Genomic DNA, 12998 nt, shown 5'->3' on the forward strand with positions numbered 1-12998 from the left:
TGGCGCATCTTGTGTTTTGTCAGTGCACAAAACGCCTGTTGTACCGTCCTGCCAAGCCCTGATCCGCCCCGCAGCAGTGACTCATTCTCCTTTGAGTCAAGAGCATTACTACATCTGCTGTGGCTGCAGTCGTGCGCCAAATTATAGCGCCGTCGGGTTGGCTGCGTTGCGAGGCATGCGGTCCAGTCACTCTATGTCACCCTGGCCTACCATTACTGGGAGAGAACAAACAACGGTGGGCCTTTCAGTTCTTTCAGTGACCGTCACGGCCCAGAATCCCTGGACCCAGGAATCAATTAAGAATTTAACATTTAATAAAAGCCGCGCTAATTTGGTTCCAAAAGCTCATTGAAATTAATATTTGCATAACGACACGAGAGTTGAAGCCCTGCCTTAACTCCAAAGGATTAGAATGTAGCCTACGCTTCACTTTTCAGAAATCAAAAGCAAGAGGAGCCAGAAGTTTGTCCAGCGGTTGGAGCACGCTGTGAAGTGCACCATCTCGACGACTGCTGCACTGGCTCCAGACTGGTGAACGGCACGTTTCCGGGCCGGTGTCAGGCTGCATTCAACCCACCCAGCTTGACGTCTCCGTTGATACTGAGCAGGATGTTGCCAGCCTTCAGGTCTCGGTGGATGATCTTGTTGTTGTGGAGGTAGAGGAGGGCCTGCAGGGTCTGCCTGCACACCACCCTGATCTGGGGCTCCGTCAGGGGGCGCTCCAGCTCTGCCAGGTCGCACCCGCGGAGGAACACACACACACACACACACAGCATTGCAACATCATCTGCGTGTTTACAGTCTAGTCTAAATGTACACGCGCGCGCGATGCCTCGCGGTCGGGGGGTGGCAAATCGAGCACGGGTGGTTCACGTTCACGTTGCACAGGAGGGTTTTGCTCGTGGGATTGCGTGTAAAAGCACAAACCAAAACCACCGACTCACCCAGCATGACGGCGTCCACGGCTCCTCCCCCACAGAACTCGATGAGGATCTGCAGGAAAAGGGAAAGAGTTTATTTTGCATACACACAAAGCAGCTGTTGCTCGAGAAGTGAACATAGATTACGCATGGGCAACTTTCCTCCAGAGTGCTTTCGTAAACAAGACACAAAACCCCTGGCCTCGTCTCGCGTCCAAAACCCTTGACGAGCTGTCAACGGGGACGCGGGGATTGCCCATCTTCCTCCAGACTAAGTGAATGCAACACTGAGCCAGGCAAGGGGCTTGAGGGGCTTTCAATATAAGCGTGCATTTAAGAGGATTGGCCTGATTGGAGCCGCGGCGTGGGAACGGTCTCGCGGCGTGGTGAGCAAGACGGCGTGGCGGGGGGGGACTCGCGGCCCAGCTCAGATTCCAAACAGGATTAGCGTTTTTCCGTGTACACGCTGCACATCGACGGGGGGTCAAGTTTAGCCACAATGTGGCCGCTGTCCGGGGCAGCGGTGGATTAGCCATTTCCAGGGATGCCGGTCCAATTCGTGTTGCCAAATTGCCCGCTTAACAAAAACTCACTTCGGTCGGTCATGTCATGTCTGGCCAATTATAACACTTCAGACCAGAAGGAATGCAAACCCTGTTCGGTTGCCCATCCTGGAGAAAGTAGGCCAAATGATCAAATGAACCAGGGCAAGAGCGACCCACTAACTCAGAAAGGCCCTCGCGTACCACACCGGACCGGACCGGATGCCTCGGGGGTCTAGAGACTTGTCTTTTGAACACACAGGGCCTTCTGACGTTGGTTCTTCTGTGGGAGGGCTGTTTGTCTTGCTGCCCCTGCGGCCGTACAATGGCCCCCACTGTGGCGTCTAACAGCAGTGGAAAGCAGAGAGGAACTCTAGACAAGGGCTGTGGCTGGCCTCTCCCCCCACCCCCTCCATCTCCCCCACCCCCTCTCCCCCTCCCCCGCCTGTTGGCTTGAATAGAGCCGTTTGAAAAGACACACTCTAAAAATATGATCGAGATCAGGGGCAGATTTAAGATTGCCCATGTGAAGAGCTGAGCTGTGTGCACGAGGTCTACTAAGACAAAGATACGGAAAGAACTTCGGAACTAAACCCCGCGTTATCCCACGTCTCTCCAGACGGGTGTCACCACGCAGGCTACATGCACGGCCCGCTACCACCAACCCAACTTTTCCGCTCATTAAGCGTTAACGTAAGTCTTTTATCTCCAGGAACAGTGGTCCTGGACTTAACCTCCCCCCTGTGTGTGTGTGTGTCTGTGTGTGTGTGTGTGTGTGTGTGTCTGTGTCTGTGTCTGTGTGTGTGTGTGTGTGTGTGTGTGTGTGTGTCAGATGATAATCACACATCTTTCATCGGACCGTGCCCCATTGTCCGCTGGACACCGATCGGCCCTGCGAGCAGCTCTGTAATAAAATACCCATGTAATCGCCCAGCTGCAGCTTACAGCCAGAGCACCGGGCTACGCTACGCTGTTATGGCTATGCCTCTGCTCCCTGGGGTCAGGCCGCAGTCCCACTTTCCTGCTCGCCGGCCCACATTCCCGGGGACGTGAAGATATACGTGTAACATTATTCTACATCTTTGTGGAGGTTGGATCAAGAGCGGCAATGCCCTTCCCTTCTCCTTGGGTTCCTTCACTGAGCTTTGAGGACTTCCCTAGAGAGCAGGATTTAGCCTAGTAAAAATGTGTCACGATAAATCATATTAACTAACTTATCTTGGCGTTACGGACTACTGACATCGTATCTGTGTCTGAGCAGCAAGAGGAGCAAGTTCCGTTCTTGTGTAAGAACCATAACAACCGTTTGTTTAGAGAAAGCCAAAGCTGTGGTTTTTAAAGAGTGTTGTTGTAGGGCTTCTATCTGCAGGGGTTGGATCATACGGTGTCGACAAGACAAGACAGCATTCATGTCAACATGAAAGCCTTACACTCGACCCACCCACCACAACAGAACATTTTCCAATCTGGCAAAACATGAACATCTTTGACCCATATTTCTGAACACTCAAAAAGTGTTTATTTCTCCACTGCTATCTTCTTCCTTTTAGGGTTGGACCGGTATACTTTAAAGCGGTGACATTATGCCACCGGGTGTGTGTGTGTTGTAAGCCGTTACAAGCCGTTTGGAAATCGTCATTTTCCTGTGTTTAAGTGACATCACGAGTCGGAGTGTCCACCTAGATGTACACTGCATAGATCGCTATACCAGCCCACCCAGTGGACTGCAGCAAACGTTGCTCATCTAATCCAGCAAACATCTGGGTGGACAGTCGCACCCGTGACGTCACTAAAACACAGCAAAGGGCAGCTATTCAAAGGGCTCGTAATGGCTGATCACACCCACAACCTGTGGGTGGCATAACATCACCCCTTTAATCACATTTACAAACGATATGAGGCCAAACGAGACGGGAATCTTCTCCTCGCTCAGCCATGATGTGGCGTGTGTCCCCTGGAGGGAGGTGGTGCCCGGGCTGCAGCTGTTCCACTAGTGAATGCGACCTGAGCATCCCGTCCCACTGACAGATGGTGTGGTGCGCTCAGCTCAGCAGTAGACTATACACACCAAGGCCACCGGAGGGATACCGTCCCGCGTAACACACAACAGGACTATCCAGCACCACGGCTCTCATTTCCATAGATACCGTGATGCACCACGACACTGCCCCTTCGCATTTTGCAATGCAAATCCTTCCGATCAGACAAAGAAGGTTCGGGGGGAAAGGTTGCACGCCATCCACTGACGTAGGAGGTAGACACCATTCCTTATAAAAACAGGCATTCCTGTAAATCACTCGGGATGTAAAACACATAAAACGTCACCACGGTGCAAGGTCCAATATAAGCAGGCCCCCCAAAAAAAAAACACTGCGCTTAACAAGCGGAGGGGGAAGGCCTACGTACCCAAAGTTTGCCGTCATAGTAGAAAGCGTCGAGCAGCCGGACGATGTTGTGGTGGTCACAGGACGCCAGGATCTCAATCTCCACCATGTAGTCCTCCAGCTCTTCCTCGGTCTTTGTGTCGATGACTTTCGCCGCCGCCAAGACCCCCGTCTGTTTGTTTTGGGCCTGGACACACAAACACACAGTGTCACTGTGGCAGCAGTGTTGTGAGGACCGTTGAGCTGACTGCACCGTTCTGAATCAGGTTTCCCCACCACAGTGGCCACGACAGCCTCACTGAAAACGGCCCAGAAAACCAGTTATAGTTTAAAGCTGACAACTCTCCTGTTGGTTTTGGCTCAGAGAGCAGGAAGTGCTTGATAGAGTCGTTTGTGGATATAGGAGATAGTTACAGTCACTTCCTGCTGGGCTGACCTGCGTGCATCCCAGAGACAATTCTGGTGTCTGGTGTTTAAAAATGGGCCCCCCAAATTACTAATCCCAAGATGTAAACACACACACACACACATTTTCCATTTCCATCCAATGTGGACCGTGGAGACAGTCCAGTCCTGCCCAGCAGAAGTGACTCATCCGGGAGGGAGCATATTAATAGGATAGTGAAGGAAAATGCCAGCAAAAAGGTACTACATGTTGCAATGTTCTATTCATAAACACCCTTTAATTCTGCCTCTGGATTTTCATTGACAGCGGAGGAGAACTTCAAACACACAATGACAGTGATAGTGATGAAAGAATGTTTTGGAATGTGTTGCGGTATCTCCAAGTAGGCTATAAACTCTGTAGAAGGGACTGGAATTTCAGACACTCCGTAATAGGCAACTTGTGACTCGGTCACTGTGGATGAGGATTAGGCTTAAAGGGCCATAAAACGAAAGAGTCCTCGAGATTTGCTGGTGATTGCCACTAAACAAATACGAGACTAATGTATAGTTGGGTTTTGAAGGAAGACTGAAGACTGAATAAATACAAACGATCATCCGAGTATACAGGCCTTCTGATGTGTTTTGGGAGGTTGGTGGTACCTAACCTAACCATTACAACCTGATGCTCTCCATATTGTGGTCATGTTTAGCCTACGTGTGGCATAAATACTGAGCGAATCACCGCTGCGAGTGTCATCATTCAGACGCTATGAGCCCTAGTTAATTGGAAATGTCGTGTTGATGGGAGAGGATGAATGCAATAACCAGTGAGGGGCCAGTGTGAAATGGAGTGGTTTGGATGTGTATAATGCAGTGAGCTATGCAGAATTACACTTCGTGTTAATAATCAGAAGAAACCTGGTGAAGATACATTTGTTATAGACAATGGAATTTGCAACAACAACAACAACAGCAGCAGCAGCAGCATCAGCAGCTGTAAATTGGATCCAACCCACCTTGTACACCTTCCCAAAGGCTCCATCCCCTAATTCACCGATAATGTCCCAGATCTCTTCGGGGTTCTCGTCTCGATGGACGTGTTCATACTGCTTCTTCTTTTTCTCAGAGCCTATTTTAAATATCTTTCGGAAGTTGAAAAACGACATGATGGGATCCTAAACGTTGTAGGCTCACAGTTAAGACCTGCGATGTTGATTTTTTTCCTTCAATGGTGTGATTGCATTGTGAAGAAAGTGTGTGTAAGAGTAGGATGGATTTCTCGGAATATCCATACACTGTGCGTCTGCGTGTGTGTGTATAACAATCTATACCGCAACAGTGAAAGACATAGCTTTGTGTAGCCTTTGACAGATTGGGCTGGAGAAGCCAGATGATCCGTTCACACACATTATTATTATTGAGTCCTTACATCCACGGCCACTCAAGAGATTTACTATATTCTAAAAGTCAACAACAACAACAACATCATCGCACGTAGAGGAAAGTTACACAACAAGTCCCCCTTTGCCCGACAGCACTTCGGTACTCCTTTGTCAGCCACAGAAACGAGATGGTCAAAACTGTTTGCGGGTCCGATCCCGGGTATTTTACTCCGCGAAACACAACCGCGTGTGATCCCCTCGTCGGTCCATAAACATAAAAGCGCGTCCGTGCAAAAGGTCTATCCCGAGGGCGAAAAGAGCGGATCTCCCGTTAGTTGATGAGGCGAGGGGTTCGGTAATCTAGTGGATTTAAGTGTCAAAGCGCGTTCACGAGAGCGCTCGATCCTGGTCGTTCGTTCGTCGCGGTCGCGGAGCTCGTGTTTGTCCGCTGGATGGCTGCGGACGCGGGTTCGATGTCCCAGTCGGTACCGGAGACGCGTGGAGCGTTGTGACGTTTTTTTTTAATATCGTGGAAGCAAATAGGGAAATTTTAATGGAGGTCGAAGTTTATAAGGGGGAAAAAAACCCTGTCCGAGCACGACATACTTGCGTTATTTACATTTAATTGGACAATAAGGGGCACACGTTTCTTTGTCTCTTCAAAACTACATTTCCCATGAGCGCCCGGGGCTACGTCTTTTTTTTTGTAGGAACGCGCGCGCACGTACCACAAACACAACATACTTATAAAAAATATTGCAATTACAATATATATATATTAACCGTATATAATATGCAGGTCTCAACCGTTAAATTAAAAAAAATAATGCGATTGTAATATTTAATAATTAAAAACGAACGAAAATGTGACGCGTCTCGTGACCGGATATTGGTCACAGTTTGTGCCGCTTTCGAAACGCAAAACACTGCCAGTGTCTTCAGTCCGACGGCAGAACTTCTTCGTGACAGATGATGTAGTGTTAGTATTCTGTAGAGTGAATGCACACTGGGATTAGGATGACCCAGGTGGACGAGCCTCCGTCCACCCTGTGGGGCTTGGACCCCGTATTCTCCGCCTTTGCCAGGCTTTATATCAAAGACCTCCTTCAGATCAGAGAGTCCTGTCAGGTGCCAGGTAACTTGGTTTATCTCTTCTTTCAGGGTCGTAGTAAATAACTTGGCAATATCTGAAATTGTTGCTTATGTTACCATGATCCGAAATTGTGTTGATGTGGATGTAAGCGGGGTCAATTCCTGGCCTGTATGAGTGATTCTTAGCGATTATTGATAGTCAGAAATAATGGCATTGTTAACAATACTAATCAATTACATTTTCCTTTATACCTTCACAGGCATTTTCTTCTACAATTGCCATCCAATCTACAAGGTAGATGTCCTTGGGACAGTGGTCTGCAAGAGAGAAAGAGACGACTTCTTCTGCTATGGAGGTAACATCTGCCATCAATCTGAAAGTGACTAGTACTAGGAAATGCTGTGCAAATCTGTTATCTAATGTAAGTTGTCTCATTCAGATTTGCTTAGGCACCAACACTAAAATAATGCCAGTGTAAGAGTGACGTTCAATAGTAGTTAACAGGTGCCTTTTCTTCTTCTCCCAGTGGATGATGGTACCGGTGTAATAAATTGTTTGTGTTGGAAAAATGAGAAGTGGAGAGAATCGGGTGATCCTCTTGGTAAATACTATATCCAAACATGCACTTATGTATACATGGACTCATTTATGTAAATCACTTTTTTTCTTTTCTTATTTTTTTTTAAATCCAATGCATTTTAAATGTGTTTTTGATTGTTTTTTATCTTGAATCCTGGGTCCTAGTGGTAGCCAGGGCGTCAGAGCAGACCGAGCCAGGCTTCAACCCCTCAGCGGAGCTGAAGAAGCTGCGTGAAGCTCAGAGGAGGCGTTCCCAGCTGGAGATCGGGGAGACGCTGAGGGCCAGGGGCCCGATGAAGACCTCCAGGCAGCAGAGGGAGGTCATGGCCTCCACCTTCTGTGAGTGTTTCTGTAGGAGCAGCCGTCAGGTTCTCCGCACTCTGTGATAGTTACAGTCACAGGCCAATTATGGATAACCCGTTTAACCAAAATAATAGAATAATTAATGTTAGTGCGCCTTATAATTGCATATACCTAACTTTTACAAATAACTGGATCTGCACTTCATTATCGATTTTGTATTTAATTGGATTTAGTTTATTTTGTCAGTTATATTATAACCCAGTTTTATACGTATTGGTTTCTAGTATATTTATCTTTAAATCTTCATCTATTAGTATTTTTCTCTAGTATTTTTTATCTTTCTATAATATGATGCCCTGAATAGGCAGCTGCCAGTGACTTGTGATAAGAACTTCAGGGCCCAGTCGGACTCTGTGCTGTTCTGTGCATCAGACAATAAAATAATAAAGACTAGGCCCGGGCAATAAAACAATAAATTATCGTATTGCGATAAACTTTTGATCAATATCAATATAAAACATGTTCAATATATATCGATAAGAGACTGGACCACCGAATCTAGCAGCTGGGTTTGTTACACAAACACGGTTCCGTACTTATTTACAATATTTGAGTGTTTTTAATTGTTGTATTGACATTGGGGTATTTATCAATGAAGTACAGTGGAAGGTCGTATTAAGTGTTAAACAGAAGTGTTTACATCCAGCATGGTAATTCCTAGTCTTTTTAGGTCATTACAATTATCAATAGTTATGGATATCGATCAATAGAATCAAGTTATATCGTGATATGTCTTTCAGACATATCGCCCAGGCCTAATAAAGACTTGAAGAAACGTGAATGATATAGTTGTGTGTGTTCATATCTCATTTCATTTCGTGGGGGTGGGGGGGGGGGGCAGGGGGTGGGGGTGGGGCATTTCCAGTCTGTTCCTGACTCTTTTTAATCTACCAATGACTTACTCCTTCTTCCCACACAGAGGCTGGAAAAATGAACTGCAAGGCCATTTATTATTGTAATAGCGATGTCATGTCAGGTGGGTGGGGTGTGTGTGTGTGTGTGTGTACTGTAGTTGTGTTTCCACACACAACTACACACATTCATTAAGTACACACACATATCCCAACGGGATCTCCAGTTCATTGTGTGTGTGTGTGTGTGTGTGTGTGTGTGTGTGTGTGTGTGTGTGTGTAGATAAAGTGAATGACCCGGTGATGGCTGTGCAGATAGCCTGGATGATGGAGGTTCCTGATCTGTACCGAAAGTGCTATGATAAACCATTCCAGCTACAAGCTAACGCCACCAGGTAGCCACACCTAACAGTGCTATGATAAACCATTCCAGCTACAACCTAGCCTAAGTGGAACAGTGCTACAATAACATTTTGGCCGATATTTCAGCCAATAATGACTGTGACAATAATTAGTTCACTAATACTTATACCTCATGAGATTATTCGACTGTGATGAAGATGTTTTTGGAATGACACTGAGGATTGACTTCAGAATCAAGAGACGATTTCTATTGTTTTGTTTTTGTCTAAATATATTCTGTTTGTGTTTGACAGTGGCCCTACTGTCGGCCGTGTTACCAGGGCAACACAAATCCTGAAGGACTTCCTGAAGGAGAAGACGGTGACCAAGTTCAGACCCTATGATGTCCTGGACCTTCTGCAGCCTCTGGTCTGCAGTCCACCCCAAACAAAACCAGGGGACCAGGGACCACAGAAAGATGTAAATGAATCCTATTTTAATGGAATTGAATACAGATCAATGCCTGACATTCTTTACTATTTAGTTATTTAACAGATGCATTACCCTGGAAATCCAGAGTTCTCACAAGAGCACAATTTGAATTTGCTCAGCGAGTCACTCTGGGAACGAGCAATATAATCCCTCCCCTCGCCCAGAACATTAACCAATCACATCGGCGTATCTGATATAGGCGGGGACAAAAGCGTTGCTGTTTTACCGATCGTATACGGCAAGAGTCTTATCTATTGGTTAGCTCCGCTGGTCTGGATACGTCACCCCCTTGTATTCTTCTGATTGGTCGCAGTGTTTTTCAAATGCATGCTTGGTTCTGCCCCTCGAGTTGGGCCATTTTCATTACTCAGATTTCCAGGCTACAGATGCATAAGCCACGTACCGTAAATGTATTTTACGAAACATGTGTGCAGGTGTGTAAGGCATCTTACTCAAGGGGGCCTTAAGGCACGCATAGACTGGGCTTTGAACCCAGAACCTTTTAGCTTGGAGAGACACGTCCTACCCATCCCCACATCGGCCTCATATACACAACAAGGCCGCACCACACGTTCCTCTCAATGGGATTTTTCCCAATTTGCCCTAAAATACTTCAACGTTTCCAATGGGCTTTACTAACGCCTTCACGGCCGCATCTTCAATGCCTTGCATGACCTCTGACCTCTGAGCTCTGACCTCCAGGGCTCCGTCCAGGCCGGCGTGGCGGGCCCCTCTGGTGGCCAGCAGCTCCGCCAGCTCCTCAAGGAGAGCCTGCAGGTTCTCCAGGACCAGGGCGCTGTGTACCGCAAGGTCAAGTCCCAGGACGAGCTCTACCACGTAGGAGCGCCCCGTGGGGATCTAGAGGGGGGGGGGCGCTACGGACGTCGGCTGATGGGTCTGTGCTAAGGTGCAGTCTGAACACAATGTACACGATGCTTCTGCTCTCTCCGTTAGGTGACCGAACAGGACAAAGACCTGCTGATCGCTGTCAAAGACGTCATCAGGGAGGACTCCAGGAGAGAGAAATGTAAGGCAAAGTCGTTTACGCTGGTGATTAAATACGTCTCATTACTAATATTTCATTTCAAATATTTATTTTATTTTATTTATTATTTACTTACTGTTTTTGTGAAATATGTGACGATGTCCAAAATATGTACTTTTTTTGTTGTCCATTAGAAACAAAAGTAGAACAATACTAACGACTACAATAGGGTTCCTACGGGTTTCGTAGGACCCCTAAATAAGAATATTTACCCTAGGGGGGGGGCGGCATTGGCTCAAGAGGTAGAGCGGGTCGGCTGGTAACCGCAAGGTTGCTGGTTCGATCCCCGGCTCGTCCCATAGTGAGTGTGGAGGTGTCCCTGAGCGAAACGCCCTCACCCTAATTGCTCCTGACGAGCTGGCTGTCGCCCTGCGTGGTCGACTCCGCCGTCGGTGTGTGAACGTGCGCATGAACGGGTGAACGTCAGTCAACAACACTGTAAAGCGCTTTGGATAAAAGCGCTATATGATCCAACATCCATTCACCCTTCATGTGAGGGACGAATCACAAGTGTGTCTTAGTGTGTGCGACGCGAACGAGACGAGAATCCGTCGGAAGTAGGGCAGTTCATCATGTTGCCGAGCGGGCGGGCGCTGCTGTGATCAGAAGCCGTGGCTGTGCTCCAGTGATGACTGGCCGCTGTCCCTGTGTGTGTGTGTGTGTGTGTGTGTGTGTGTGTGTGTGTGTGTGTGTGTGTGTGTGTGTGTGTGTGTGTGTGTGTGTGTGTGTGTGTGTGTGTGTGTGTGTGTGTGTGTGTGTGTGTGTGTGTGTAGATGCAGAGAAGGGCTGCCACGTCCTCCACATCCTGTCGGCGGTGCGGCAGCGCTACAGCCCCAACATCAGCAAGGAAGCCCTGGAGCTGGGCCTGAGGACCCTGGAGTGCGACAGCGACGTCGTCAGTACCGGCGCCAGCCACTACACCGTGTTCAGCTAGGGCAGGACGGCGTTGCATTTTGTGTTGTTGAAATAATAAAGGTGTGTGTGTGTGTGCGTGTGCATGTGCGTGTGAATGAATGAATTACATAATGTGATAATAAAATGCTAATTTAAATTTATTACAGATGTTACTTTTATGGTCAAGCAGTCCTCTTATGCTCATCCGATGTCTGATTCGGGAGGCTACTTCTATAGGGACACTGGGAAGGGACATTTCGGGTCCCAGGGTATTTCGGTGGCTGGAGGAAAGGGTAAAAGGGTACTGGGTTCGATCCCCAATGCCAGCATGTTATCTGCGGCCATCGTGTAGAAGGCTGCTTAACACCTCTACACCGTAACTAATACATTTAGGTCTCATTCTGAAGGGAAAGTTATCTAATGTGAATAACACATTGCACACTAAAGGGCTTGCACTAGCAGTGGGAGACAGTGAGTCATAGTTTGGAGACCCATGTCATTCTTGCGCAACACGTTCTCAACTCAATGCACTTCCAGGACACCCTGGGAATCCAGAGCCACATCTAGAACGCTGTAGGGTCCGGCAACGAGTAATGAAAAATGGCCCAACTCGAGGGGCGGAACCAAGCATGCGTTTGAAAATATCACTGCACGCAATTGGATAACACTATGACCAATCAGAAGAATACAAGGGGTGACGTATCCAGACCAGCGGAGCTAACCAATAGATTAGACTCTTGCCGTATCCAGTCGGGCCAATACGCTTTTGGCCCGCCTATATCAGATACACCGATGTGATTGGTTAATGTGCTGGGAGAGGGGCATCGAGGAGGGATTATATTGCTCGTTCCCAGAGTGACTTGCCGAGCAAATTGTGCCCTCGCGAGAACTCTGGATTTCCAGGGTACTACTAGGCGTGACAAGTGCTTCAATACTTTTACTTAAAGAAGGTACCAAAGTACATCATTTGTTACATGATTTACATTTGACTACAATTCTTCTTTCGTCTGAGAAGATGAGTAAGGGACGAGTAAGAGTAGCCTACTATTTTGACAGCTGCATATAAGACTACCATGGTCTACTTCAGCGGTTCTCAAACGATGGTACGCGTACCACTGGTGGTACGTGATGCGCTATTAAGTGGTACGCAAAAGAGTTTCAAAATCATTCATTACTACATACATACATACAACAACAACAACAACATAATATCAAAATACTAGGACAAATGGAAACACATTAACCAAGAGATCATTAAAAATTGAGTTTAAAATAAGTTTTGCCTTTCCTGTAATATTTTTGTTTCAATATCAGCCGACCGCATCACATCAGTGCGAGAAAGTCTTGTCTTCACTTTCCATCATAAAAACTAAATACAGAAGCAGGATTGATGCTGAGCCACACCTGAGACTGAAGCTGACCTCCATGTATCCAGACATCGCAGGACTGTGTTTGCAGAGGCAGGCGCGCCCGTCTCATGAGGCTTATGGAAGTTCAGTTATCAGCGGGCTGGCCAACTTTCAATATTATTTGTATTTAGCCTTACATATTCAAACAGGTTTTTGGTACACAGTTGTTATTCTTAATGTTCTCACTTGTTGTGTGTGTGTGTGTGTGTGTGTGTGTGTGTGTGTGCGCGTCTGTTCTAGTGCTACCACTTTGTACAGCTGACCACAGTTGACAATAAATAATATATTTTTTAAGACTAAATGTGCCTCCGGCGT

At 47.2% G+C, this 12998-nt stretch overlaps 2 protein-coding genes across 2 annotated transcripts; one reads left to right on the top strand and one right to left on the bottom strand.

Annotated features, from left to right (window-relative positions):
- Positions 1–577: 577 nt before the first annotated feature.
- On the bottom strand, positions 578–5983 carry LOC311373359 (STE20-like serine/threonine-protein kinase; the record flags this gene model as incomplete). Its single annotated transcript, XM_084490127.1, has 4 exons — positions 5250–5983; positions 3869–4033; positions 945–993; positions 578–727 (listed from the first exon to the last, which is right to left on the bottom strand). Coding segments are annotated over exons 1-4 (514 nt in total), but the record flags the coding sequence as incomplete, so codon positions are not given.
- Positions 5984–6583: 600 nt separating this feature from the next.
- On the top strand, positions 6584–12766 carry stn1 (STN1 subunit of CST complex). Its single transcript, XM_084490126.1, has 9 exons — positions 6584–6750; positions 6968–7063; positions 7235–7309; positions 7453–7626; positions 8785–8896; positions 9158–9323; positions 10038–10172; positions 10290–10362; positions 11154–12766. Exons 1-9 carry the CDS (start codon positions 6615–6617, stop codon positions 11312–11314), a joined length of 1128 nt encoding a protein of 375 aa, XP_084346252.1. The 5' UTR covers positions 6584–6614; the 3' UTR covers positions 11315–12766.
- The last annotated feature ends 232 nt before the right edge of the window (positions 12767–12998 follow it).

The sequence above is a fragment of the Micromesistius poutassou genome (assembly GCF_964030765.1).
Source record: "Micromesistius poutassou genome assembly, contig: SCAFFOLD_4739, whole genome shotgun sequence".
NCBI classification, from domain to species: domain Eukaryota; kingdom Metazoa; phylum Chordata; class Actinopteri; order Gadiformes; family Gadidae; genus Micromesistius; species Micromesistius poutassou.

Bases quoted from the DNA above. Each gene is read 5' to 3' on its own strand.
- stn1 (XM_084490126.1), top strand. From the start codon at position 6,615: ATGCACACTGGGATTAGGATGACCCAGGTGGACGAGCCTCCGTCCACC. The intron at 6,751-6,967 runs GTAACTTGGTTT...ATACCTTCACAG, and splicing joins AGAGTCCTGTCAGGTGCCAG to GCATTTTCTTCTACAATTGC. The intron at 8,897-9,157 runs GTAGCCACACCT...TGTGTTTGACAG, and splicing joins CTACAAGCTAACGCCACCAG to TGGCCCTACTGTCGGCCGTG.